Below are 13,837 nucleotides of genomic sequence, written 5' to 3'. Positions count from 1 at the left end.
TCAATTAAAGCGCTGCATCTGTCAGCGCTTTGATTTCCGCTTGGCCCATTAGATGCCCCAGTGGCAAGTGTGTGAAATCTAGTATGCACACACACACACATAAGCAAACACACACACACACACACATACAGAGCGAGAGAGAACTTGTCTGTCAATTGGCTTCGATATACTGAAGTCGATAATGATGATGACAATGACGATGGGCTATCCAATTTATGTGCGCAACATCTATTTGCCCCTCAGCGCCATTAATTGCTAATTAAGGTTAATAACGTGGCACCAATGGGGCACGCTGGACGCACAGCAGAGAGTTTACAGTTTTAACTGGGCAAGTTAAACAGTTGCATGTGCAACGCTGAGGCGGCGGCTCCCTCGACGCACTCGACGTGGACATGGACATGAACTCAATCGCCTTGCAACTGACAAGGCGTGTCATGCGGAGAGGCATGCCACACGCGCACACACACACACACACACACGCGCACATACGCACACACAAATGAGATTAAAAGTCAAAGCATGGCTGCCAGCGCCTGCTGCGTCTGTGGAGGTTCAATGACATATGACGACGACGCTGACAACGCAGCGGCGCCTAATTGGATTTGCAATTGCGAGTGGCCGCGGTGTGGGTGAGGCTCCCGTAGGGCGCGGTGGGCGGTGGGTGTTGGGCGTGGCACGTTGAATATACATACATACATATGCGGCCCAGTTACAGGGCGCGGCCTAGACTCAAGATTGAGCGACTGCCCTCGACTCTCGCCCGTCCCTGGCAGACGTCGACGCCTGCCTTCCGCCTGCTTCTTCATTGACAGCCACTTTTGGGCGCAATCAGCAGCCCAAAAAACTAACAAGCACACGTACACTTGCTTGCCTTAGTCCTGCCCAACAGCTAGATACCCTGTCTGTCCTTCTATTTTCCCATATGCTATGAAAACGAAAATCGAAGATCCAATCAAATGGCTGGACCAAAAGTACTTACCATACACAGTGAGAAAAAGGTTGTCTGTTCGTTTGTCTGAGCTCGCTGATGTCGGACTCTAGTATAAGAGCTGGAGACTTGGCATGAGCTTGATTCAAATTATGGATAACTTTTCTCGTTTTAGTTGGGGATGAACGATAACAGAAATGTATATTATTATGTGTCAATTAAAATGGGCCAATGTACACAGGGGTTAATTTTTCGGTCGTGGCTTTAATTAACTGTTAAGTCTATGTATTTTCAAGCAGCTCAATGGATAGAAAAACAATGAAAATTTGAGCCAAAATCTTGCACAAGCAACATGAGTTACTTATGTAAACAAATGATTTTTAGGCCTTGCTTTGATAAGCTTTTTTGCATATGTACTCTCGCTAACAGTGGCTGTCATTTGTCTCTAGTAGCTTTTTTTTGGCACTGCGACACAGAAACAAAACCATCTCGATTGTCTCTAGTTATAAGAGTCGTTCGCGAAATGCTTGTTATGCTCTCTTATAGTAAATACATGCTTTAACATAATTAAACTGACTTCATTTTGCTCCATTTAAAGACCGTGTTTGATTTCCAACTCTTGCCTCCCTCTGACTTCATTTTGCGCATTAAGGACTCCAGTTAAAATACGTGCTTTATGCCCAACTCTAGGCTCACTTTGACTTGGCTTTGCGTATTTAAGACTTCAGTTAAAATACGTGTTTGATTCCCAACTCTAGGGTCTCGCCCACTAATGCGCTTTCCATCGTCTGTGAGTCGCGTACTTTGACACAAGTCTCGACTGCCGGCGCTTTAATTTTGCTGGCATGCAGGGTATGGCAAATGCAAGGGCGTCGAAATGAAATTAAAGGCGAGGCTGCGCTGAGTATACGCTGAAAGCTGAGAGGACCTGCGGGGGCTAATACGGGCGCTCGGGCGTGCCAAGCTGCAGCTGAAAGGCAATAAAAGTGACAGCTAAAGTTCCATGTTTCTGTGCATTCCTGATTTATTATCATCACCATCATCATCATCGTCGTCCTCAACGCCATCATCATCATCATCATCGTCGTCAGCCTAACTAATGGAGTTCAATTTGTGTGTGGCTTGTCGCCAGAATCTCAGCTAATTTCAACATATTCACAATTTGCCTTACTCACATTTAAACAAGTAAGAGGTTCTAGTCGGGAGCTCCCGACAAGGGGATACCCTGAACCCTCTTCTTCCAACATCAACTGCATTTATATATATTCTATTTTAGAAGCTATATGTCAAGTTTGGTGACTCTAGCTCTTATTATTTACCAAAATTGCCCAAAAAACAGGATATCGATATCGATTTTTATCGATTGCTTGGAAACGGAGTAAGTTATCGATTATCGGAAACAAACTCGATCTGCGCGGAAACTAGGAGCATCCACATCTAAAATTTCATGTCTCTAGCTCTTATAGGTTCTGAGATCCTTGCGTTCATACATACGGACAGACGGGCGGACGGACAGACAGACGGACATGGCTAGATCGACTCGGCTATTGATGCTGACCACGAATATATATATACTTTATGGGGTCGGAGAAGCTTCCTTTTGCCTGTTACATACATTTGGCTTCCGCACAAATACAATGTACCCTTATACCCATTTTTAATGGGTTCAGGGTATAAAAAAATCTACATACATATGTGCATGCGCATGTGCATGTGTTTGTCTACAGAAAATTCAATCCACTGCTTTGAAAGTTTTCCCAACAATAAAAAATGTCAGCAATTATTATAACCTGCGATTTCCACTACAAACCAATCAGAAAAGTTCAATGGTTCGATTCACGGCTCAAACGAACACCTCGCCTCTCCTTAATGTGCGGTTCATGAACCCAAGTTTGTACTCAGGTGTCGGTTCGAATCATGATTTTCAATTTTTTTACAATTTTCAATAGGATTTGTTAATTTCTTTTATATTAAGTTTATTTTACCCACCTCTATTTACAAACAGTGACTTTTCTATTTATTATAAATTTAATTATTTATATATATTTATTCAAGCTGTGCGACTCTGCTTCTTCTTTCCTTAGCCCAACACTATGCCCCTGAAGTTTTCATGACAGAGATTTGGCTTCCGAATGTATATAAATCCAAGCTGTAAACTGGGCTTGAACCGAACTGGTTCTAGCCTCGAATACCGTTCATTTTGCTGCTATGAGCTGAACCTTGAACAGAACTAGTTGCGCAAATAATTACTGAAGCTAAACCCAAACAATATTTTTGAAAATATCGCTTAGGCTCAAGAAACTCGTGTTTTTAATATCTGAAAATTCCTTTTTGTTATCCAAACATGTACATGCATATGCATGTAAATATGTACATGAATGCTTGTACATACATATGTACATACATTATCAAGTTTCACTTCTCTCGGTATTGTTCTAAACTATCCGATATTGCTCGGCAAATTTCATTCGTGTTGTAGATACATTCATATGTGCACATGTATGTACATGTATGTGTGTATAGCACTCGTTCACAAATGAATACATTTCAAAATTATGTTACATGTTTTATGCATTGCAATTGGGCAATATATTCATCAAAACCTAGCTGGTTCACAAACTGAACGTTTAGACGAGACGTTCGATCAAACCGTGAATCGAACAACCGACAAAACCTTCATGTAAATAGCAAAGGCGATGACTACACTTCGAAAGAGGTTACAATTTTGAAGGGAAGGGGAAAGATGTTCAAAAAGAGAAACACATATTTTGCCAACATTCTAGATTTGGTGACTCGAGTTGATATCGATTCTTATCGATTTCATGTTATCGATGCCTTGAAAAAAGATCGACGAATTCATATGTGGATACGGACGGACGGACATGTCTATATCGACTCGGCTGTTGTTGCCAATAAGTGAATAGAATGCAAGTAGATGAACTAGCACGTATTAAGTTTCGTAAAGTTTTCATATTGAAATTCCAATTGCATGAAATGACGAATGAGACAAATTATATGTACATCTAATGGACTGTTTGTGAAAGCAGCTCGGAGTGGGGTAGAGGGTATGTTTTAGTAAAGGATATCTCCCAATTGGTCAGTCTGACTTGTTTCATATAAATTTGTGCGATATTTAATTTTCCAGCTGGTTAAATCGAGAGTTATGCATTTAAGTACGCAAATGTCAGAGATTTCCCCAAGGGCGGTAACACCCACAGTTTTGCTATGCATATCCATTTCCACTCAATCAGCTAGCATGTGAATTAAATGGATAATCATACGAGTACACTCACAGTGGCCCCTTCCCGACTGAGAGACAAGAAATTGCAGTTTACTCCTACTTTTGCATACCCATGAGATTACCATATAACAAATATTCAGCTGACTTGCGAGTATTTCCGTGCGGACAGTATGTACAGTATATGATATATATTTACCTACAGATTATCGTCTAGCAGTTTGTATTGTTCGATTTGTTCGGCTCGAATTGTATATTGCCTATGGCGAACGTCAGACGGAAATGCCATATTAATGAACATGTTTCTCCACCTACTCACCCACTGACTCACTTACTCACACACGTACACTCACACGGCGTTCTGCCCACAGTGGACTCTGTTTAAGTGTACATCACATACACCTATGAGCAGAATAATAAGTACACTAGTTTCATTTATTATACTCTGTAACCTTTGAAAATGGGCTAACAGATTAAATGGTTTTCCGGCTTAACTCAAAAACCATTAGAGCGGGCTGCTCCAGATTGGGATCACTTTACTGTTAGCCTGTTCCATCCATAATTCAAAAAAGTCATAATAAGCAGGGTTTACTAACCGAACCTTAAACCAGGGAAATCGATCTATTTTCATGTTCAGTCCCCGCCTGCGCGTACGTAAAACATTTTTGGTTCGTTCTTTAGAGAAGTTCACGTTCTGACATTCATTCCAAATTTGGTCACTCCAAAAGCCAGCTCTAAAATTGTGGGTGACGGACATTTAACTGAATGAATTCACACACATATTCACATATGTACCTAGATATGAGCATGTATATATCATTGGCAATGCAAATAATTGAAACTGAATAATGTACATGCATGTACATATTCATTGTATGCATTAATATAGCAGCAAAACTATGTTTGAGTTTAGGCTCGACAATAATTTGTATTTCATAAATTCCAAACAAATTATTTGCTTTTCTATCAATTTGACCATGGGTGTATGTACATACATATAAAAGTCGAAATTACACTTTCAAATTTGATGTGATTGCAACACAATCGTTTCCCGCTTTAATGACAGTTTGTTTGTGTGTGAAATTCGCAAAATTAAAAATTGCAGGTAAGAGTTCTCTAGTAGGAATATCCGACCAACAGACACCCTGTTGAAATGTTTCACACTTTCTGTCTTCAGCTTTTGTAGTTTCTGCACAGACTGTCGGATGGATAGACGGACGGATGAATAGATCCACTCAGCTCGATCCTCCTGATCGAGAATATGTATGATTTATGGCGTCGTTACATGCATTTGCCCAGAACCCATATACCCTTCTTACCCATGTTCAATGCATGCGACTAGGCTTTACATATTTAAACAGAACTCAGTCTAGCTGCAAAAGTTCGATTTTCATTGTTGCGAATTGAATTCACAAGCCCAACGTTTGTTCGAAACATAGAGTTAAATGTATACTACATAAAAATGAAAAGATGAAATACCTCAATTGATGTGTACATCAACATGCAATCTACTTTTACAAAGCTTTACAATTACGGACATTGTGTCGCACATTTTGGGGTTTTACTGCACGTGTGTGTGTGTGTGTTTTTTTTTAAATGTTTTTCGAGCTTTTTCGTTGTTTGTGGCACACACCATGTTGTTGCCGCTGCTGCTCTTGTGGTTGGCGGGTTGGTTGCCTGACAGTGGCAGCATCACCAAAGCTTTTAGCTCATAAATCATTTCCGACGTGTTCTCATTCACTTACTCATGCTCTTTCTCCCTCTCTCTCTCTCGCTCTGTCTACTTATTTCAAGCAGCGTGGGATATTGGCAACTCCGTGCAGGACGCGTTTGTCATCGCCGTGGAGGAGCACGCGCGGGAACGTCTGCAGCGCTTGGCGGCCCTGAATCGCGTTACGCCCGTGGATATAACACAGCTTTCCAAAAAGGTAAGTTCCAGCCAGAGTACTTCTTGGCATACACTCACATATTGGTAATTGCCGCCCGTTCTGTGGGTTATTTGCAATTCAATATCATGTTTTGACTACCTAATCGATCGTATGCGGACAGTCTTAAGAACTTAACTATGGAATACCAATTTTTAAACATATCTACCAAAATCTATTCTTTCAAATTTACAATTTTTTTAAGTTTATACAGCAAATATTATTATCTCTAATATGATTAATATTGATTGAAAGATTTTAATAATTTCCTTATTTTGCATAACTAGTTGAGAGCTTCAAATTCAAGTTTTAATTTGATTTCTATTTCATCTTCAATCAATTATCTGTCCCGAAAATATTAGATCAATTTTCGATATTTTTTCGTATATAACTATCTTGTGAATGAATATCCATTTAGGTTTATATAATGGATTTGGGCTATGGGCCTTATTAGAGATTTCTTGCCTTTAAGAAAGTATTATATTATTATTTGTATACCAGACATAGCTGGTCCTATAAATTATATAGATTCTCGATCAGTATCAACAGCCGAGATGATATGCCCATGTTTGTTTGTCGGTTTCTATCTGTCAATATGTGTGTATCGGTATCGGATCGAATCACTATATCAGATTGTTGCTACAGGGATGATTAGTTAAATATTTAATTATTCCATGGACAACTTTTCGCTTCTTTAGGTATTTTAACCAAACTTGGCATTTATGTGCGAATGCCAAAAAATCTTATTGACATCGGACTACTAGACCATATTGCTCCAAAAGGGGCAATCCGTGCCAAATAAAGCTCTTCAAGATAATTAAATATATATATATATGCGTGACAAACTTATAGAGCATATTATTCACGTGCTCTTCGTGCTTGGTCTTTCTGATTCGTGTCACGCAGGAAAGCACCACAGACACCCAACTCTAGCAAGAACGTGCCCCAACTTATCTAAAACGATTTTCTTTAGCCAAACCGAAACTGAAAGCAATCGAGTTCATTTTGAATGTGAGGCGAACCGAGCCTCAACTTTAAGGTGCAAACATTTTCTCACAGATTTAAAGAAAAAATTGAAATTGAATTGAATTTTGTGCTGCAGTTTTATAGCACACGAGCGCACACACACATACAAACACACGCACACACACACTCGCACACGCACAAATGGCATTTGGTATAAACGAAGAAACCAGGTGGAAACCCTGCCTGCTCGAGCAGAGCAGCTCCTTTTGGCCCCGGCGGCATTCCGACTGACCATTGTAGCAGTCCGGAGCACTGGCAAAGGATGGGAAAAGTCGCCAATTCAATTAAAAATTCAACAAACAGAGCACAAAACAAAACAAAGCAAAATAACAAAACAAAAAAAATACAAATGCAAAAGTCATACGAAAAACAAAATAAAAGCTAAAAGTGAAACAAAAGGAAGTACTAAAAATAGAAGGCGGAATACACAAAGTAACTGAAAAAATAACTGCAAGTATTCCAGTTGCAAGTGCCCGCCTCTTAGATACCCTGTACCTGGCTTGGACTTCATAATGATGCCTGTCATAATCTGCAAAAGATTGTTGCTGGTTCGATTCACGGTTTGAACCAGCGCTGCGCCTAGGCTTTGATTTTCAATTTTAAAGTTTTGTTTCGCCGAAGTCAATTATAACAAAACATATATTTTTATAGTATAGTATCTTCTGGCAAATACTTCTTGAATTCCAACGCTCTGTTCAGACGATATACCTTCTGGGGTGGAAATAGATGTATCTTACTAAGACCTGAGTAGATAGCATTGAAAATATTCGTAACTAACAAAGTTGCAAAATGTTTATAAATATCAAACCAGTCGAATTGGGGATACCCTGTATCCTGGAACCTGTGCCGAGCTGTCGATGCAAATATTCAAACTTCCTCTCATGCCGACATCCACAAAAACAGAAGCAAAATCACAGACAAAGGCGCACTTTACGCACCTGTTGTGCTTCTTCTTCTTCATTTAGCCGCACACTATGAGGAATGCATTCTTAAATAGCTTCGGTCTTTAAAGTCTGATCCTTGTGGAATTTTGCTCTGGGATCTGAACATGACACCCAAATGTATGCATATACCCAAGCGCAATGCTCTGGCTGGGTTTGCTTTTCTAATTCAGAGAGAACAAGAGTATGTCATAGACAAAATGTGAAATATTCTGGATCTGTGTATAGCATATCCAGGCATCTATCTGTCTGTTCCTAGTACGATCAACTCTTGATAGTTGATTGGCGGGTTCAGAAGTGGCTTTAAAAGCCTGTCGCATACACTTGCACGACCTCCGCGTACCCTTTTTTAAAACCATTTTTAAAAACTATGACGGCAACTCAAACTCGAGTTGTGTGGGTAATTGAAAATGAGCTCAGTTCCACAGCTAGTGTGTGTGTGTGTGTGTGTGTGTGTGTGTGTAGGGTGTGTGTGTGTAGGGGGGTGTGCTTGTTTGTGTGTGTGCATGCGCTTGACAGCTGCGAATAAATGCTCAAATGAAGCTTGTGTGCGAATTTGCGCATGAAAAGTGTTTTTTTACTCAGCTTACAAAGTGAAAACGAGCATATTGATTTTGTGCAAAGTCCGTCCAGCTGCTGGCATGAACGCACTTATTTACTTCATTTTATCCGCGCTTCAAAAGGAATTAAAAAGTGTTTCCCAGCAAGTTGTGCAAATCGATAGTTTTAGACTCAGGCAATTATTGGAAAGACTCTCTTTGATTGATTTAATCTCTGCATACAGAGTATTTCGCAGTCGGTTACATACGACTGCAATGCTATGATTTGTTTTTTAATTGCCAGTTTCCATTCAAATGCCTTTTGCGTCTAATTACACATGCATATATTATATTTGGGATAAACAATAGATTAAAGTAATACATATGTAACTCATTGCGTAACTTTGAAAAGAGTTCCAAAATCATTTGTAAAAACTTAAGAGTATTTCACAAGTGGTTTTATATTTGATTATTTATGTATTTTAATGAAATTTTAATTGCTTTTAAGGCTCAATAAACACATTCAAGTAGATAACTTTTGGAAATAATGAGCGCATAAAATGCAAACGCAAAAATAAAATTCAATTAAATAATTACTAATGTAACACTTTATAAATGTCAAATTTAAGACCATGACAAATTTTACAAATAACAACTTATTCAACACCATCAAATGTTTTACCACTTACAACCTTTATAACACATTTAAATTTCGCAAAATAACCACTTGTACAGCACTCAATCTTTTTTTATAAATCACAACTTTTACAACACTGTTGAATGTTGGTTTAATAATAACTTGTACAACACCTAATTGTTTTTCTAGATAACAACTTATTATTGTTTATTAATTACAACTTGTTAATTATATAATTTCTATATTACTTTATTATTAATTATAAAAGTTGTTTCATTTTAATTTTATTTTTTTACATAATTGACCATTTTCAGCGCAGTGAAATATTTTATTAATAACAACTTATGCAACACTCTACACTGTCTTATAAATAGCATCCCTTCAAACACACTTTTTATTGTTTGTCAAATAACAACAATACCTAATACAATACAATACCTAATTGTTTTGGTAAATACCATCTTGTACAACACTTAATTTGATTTATAAATGAAAATTTTTACAAAACTTCACTGCTTTAAAAATTAAAAAGAAATTAAAAAATTAAATTAAATTACTATAAATGACAATTTTAAAAAAATTATTTCAACATACTTAAAAGTTTAATAATTGATATCTATACAAAACTTTCTTTGGTCTTGCAAATAAAAATTAACTCAACACTTAATTTAATTTATAAAAGGAGAATTTTTACAAAACTTCACTGATTTGTAAATAACAGCTCTTGCAACACTTAATTGCTTTACAAACGACAACTTACACAACACTTTTTATTGTAATAACTTTTGCAACACAGTTATTTGTTTGACAAGTACACTTATAATTGTTTTTATAAAAAATCAAGTAGGAGGTTCTAGTCGGGAGCTCCGGACTAGGGAGTACCCTGAACCCTCTTATTCCAACACAAAATGCAGCTTGCGCTACGCGCTCGTTTGAAGTAATTAAGAAAAATAAAAAAAAAGTTCCCTTGGCTGGGTTCGAACTCGCGACAGACCGCACCGCTTGCCACTGGCTCTACTCAACATCCACACCAATAATTGAGTCTCATTGACAAAAAAATGAATTAAATAGCAGCACAAAAAACAATCGTAATCGCCATGCTGTTTATAGAATTCGAAGAATAAATACAAGAATACAGAAATTCTTGGAATTTGCTAACACATGCGCAATTAATGACATTTTCTACAGTATATCTTATTGCACCATAGAATATTTGTGTATTCTCAAAAAGTCAATTGCATTTAAATTGTGGCTTAAATTGGCTGGCAATACAAGTTGAGTTATTAACTTGATTTATAGCTCTGCTGTGGTAGCGGGGAGGTGGCTATAGGTATAAAATGAAAGATACTTGATATATATATACATATGTATATAATATTCTAAAAGCAACACATAAAGTTTGGTGACTCTAGCAGACACTAGGAAGGCAGGCACTAGGAGGGCAGGCACTAGGCGGACCTACAGCTAAAATTTCAAGTCTCTTGCTCTTGGACAGACAGACAGACAGACGGACGGACAAGGCTAATTCAACTCGGCTATTGATGCTGATCAAGAATAAATATACTTTATGGGGTCGGAGATGCTTCCCTCTGCCGGTTACATACATATGCACAAAAACATTATACCCTTTTTAACCATTTTCAATGGGTTCAGGATATAAAAACACTCGTGCGGGGAATTCATAACTGTTGGAATAATAATTGATTTATATATCGAATTACGCATTCGGCAGATAACCTCCAGTCATTCGAAATAGTTGAGTCATCCATCAATCACTAAGAGTAAATGCTCCTCCTTCCTCCTTATTTTGTCCCTCTCCTATTCACAGTTTTCGTTAGAGAAACTTGTGTTTGGTTTTGCCTCAAGGGACATTGCCTTCCATTTCTGGAGTGGCGTTCGGGCTCTCGGTGCTGTCGGCTGGATGCTCGGTGGTTTTTGCGACAGATTACTGTAGCCAAAGCTATCAAAATGAAGTCTAGTCAATAGGCTATTGCCAGGCCAACTGAACCGAACCGAGCCCATCCCAATCCAACCCAACCCAAACGAACCAAACCAAACCAATGATTTTAAGTGCGATAAGTGTTTAAGTGCAGCCTCTTTGAGCAGATCGACAGAATAAGAGCCTGAGTACTTGGTCCTGGATGCTGTGTGCCGGTTGATGGGTGCTGGGTGCTGGGTCCTGGCTGCTGAATCCTGCTCTGATACCAAATGATGAGCCAGCCACTCCACACACGCACCGCTTGATAGAGGACCCCGACGCATGCGGAGCCACCGGCTCGTCTTCACTGTCAATAATCCGATAAAATGTGGATGAGAGGACAAAAAAAAAAAGAAGAAAAGCTGAATGAATGAATGAATGAAACGGCGACGTTGATGACAACGAGTAGTCGTGCGGGGTGGGGCCCACCAGGATGGGATGTTAACTGAGGTGGGTTGAATATTGTGGGTTGGGCACATGAATGGATTGGTCTGAGAGTCGCAGCAATTGAACGCACAAGTGGAATGTGCACGAAGCGTGAAGCATTTTGTTGAAGCCAACGGGCACATATACATATATCTATATATAAAACTATATACACGCATTTATATATAAACAATATGTACATATATATATCTGGGTGGCTTATATATGTGGTACTCATATATGTACTGGTAATTGCATCCGCGTGGCTGGGCAACTTCCAACTTAGCAGCTGTGGCTGCCACCTGTTGCTGGCAGCTGCTGCGGGGAGATGAGAGTGGAAGCGATTCCGATTCCGATATCGATGCCGATGCCGATGCCGATGCTGATGCTCATCAGATTAGCGAGCTGAGCGCCATTGAGCGCTGCTCTAATGCTATTTGGGCAATTGAAAGCAACAACACGTTTGAGTCAGAGATTTGCTTGATTGCCAGCTTGGCTTGGGAATTTGTCACTGGCATACAGTTTGACGGCAACTGTGCCGGCACAGGCTAATTGCTCAGTTATGCTTGCAACGCGTCGGGGTGCGGCCGCTGCGGCAAACTCAGCGACTGAGCCCGCCTTTTGTTAGCAGCCCACGTAGCCAGACAGAGAAATTGGCGCACCTACGCATGGTCAACAAAGGCGTCTAAATGCTACAGTAAACACTCGCCAACATTTGACACTGGCAAACATTGAAGAGCACACACACGTAAGTGTAAAACTGCTTAAGCTAGATACAGCTTGTTCTGTTTCCAAATACTCCCTTAGACTATTAGACCTTATGAATGAAAATGTTAAGATAACATACTTTTTTGAAAGCCCCCTGTTTGTTTCATGCCATTCGGTTCCATTGCAGTGGCTTCTTACAAAAGTGAAAAAAGTATAAAGCATAAAAAAAGTCGAAAGTATAAAGAAAATCAGTATTATATTCTTAAAAAAACAAAAGGATAATTTAAATAGTTTTACTTCTAGATGATATTACAGCATTAGCTTACACAAGTGATTCGAAAATATACACAAGCCCATCTAATTTTAAGAGAATTCTGCCATACATAGATTAACCCAATCTTGTTGGATAGCCTTATTATATTATGCGCATCAAATGTATCTCTCACTCCAATTTCATCGAGGTTCAATCTTTATAGCGGGCGTTTACTGTATAAGTATGTTTTTAAATTATATCGGGCTAACCCAAACTTCGGGCCCAGGCATTTTTGCGCTTGGCTTGTTTTGACTGGCTTCACTTTAATGCAATTTGATTGATTTGCATATGCGACTGGAGCCTTTCAGCATATTTAAAGCCTGTAAATAGTTAAGAGCCCATCGCAGCATCTATAGCATTGTCACTGGAAAATATGTAAGAGTGCCAAGTTGACAAGCAAATATGTGGTACTCGACTTCGCACTTTCTTATACACATGTGCATACAATTGGGCAGCGGCTGCTTCATCTCTCAGCCTCATAATATGGAAATTTAATTTGGAACTAGTTTTTGCATGTAGAATTTAAAAAAAAAAACGCGTGGCAGAATCTGATGTCTGCAGATCCTATAAGACCTGCAATATGTGCAAGCAAACGAAACTGTATTTTGGGAACGGGGAAATCGGAAAATACTCTGAATTTGCTTATGATACCATATTTGAAGTAATATATGAACTCTAAGTTCAGCAATGATATATCGAGTAAGCTGCTTAACTTGATCAAGTATATATAAACATCGGTCGAAGATTTCGCTTTTGCCTGTTTCACTTATTTGGAGTAACATATTAAAACCTTTTTCACCTATTTTATAAATGATATTTTGTTTATTTATTATAGCTATTTATTTGCTTATTCATTGGTTTGGATATTCCATCAATTCTCTGTCGAGCCTTAAACCATTTTTTATTTTGACTATAGACAGAACAAAATAGGACTTCTGACATTTCGATTAAGCAATGCTATTAATAAGCATCGAAGCAGCCGACAACGGAGGCTTTTGGATTTGTTATCGATATTTATCGATCCGCTTAGTAATTGAAGCTATATATATATATATATATATATATATATATAATATATATGTATATATAATTATCCTCAATTAAATTCATTTGTCAATTGTTATATTGCTTCAATCGATAAAAATAATGCAAATCTCTACAAAACGATAAAACGATTA

At 38.5% G+C, this 13,837-nt stretch overlaps 1 protein-coding gene across 3 annotated transcripts in view; it reads left to right on the top strand.

The window, feature by feature from the left end:
- The window catches only part of LOC115765232 (MAGUK p55 subfamily member 5-A), an 83,272-nt gene that overhangs the window by 34,813 nt on the left and 34,622 nt on the right, over positions 1–13,837 (top strand). For all 3 annotated transcript variants that reach the window (XM_030708686.1, XM_030708683.1, XM_030708682.1), the window contains one exon: positions 5,964–6,094. In XM_030708686.1, coding sequence (XP_030564546.1) covers positions 5,964–6,094 — 131 coding nt within the window. Of the gene's footprint in view, positions 1–5,963; positions 6,095–13,837 lie in introns of those variants that run through there.

This window comes from Drosophila novamexicana, unplaced genomic scaffold (assembly GCF_003285875.2).
Source record: "Drosophila novamexicana strain 15010-1031.04,08,12 unplaced genomic scaffold, DnovRS2.1 tig00000960-arrow-arrow-pilon, whole genome shotgun sequence".
Classification (NCBI taxonomy): domain Eukaryota; kingdom Metazoa; phylum Arthropoda; class Insecta; order Diptera; family Drosophilidae; genus Drosophila; species Drosophila novamexicana.
The sequence above is the reverse complement of the archived record's forward strand: the minus strand, read 5'-3'. Positions and strand labels throughout refer to the sequence as shown.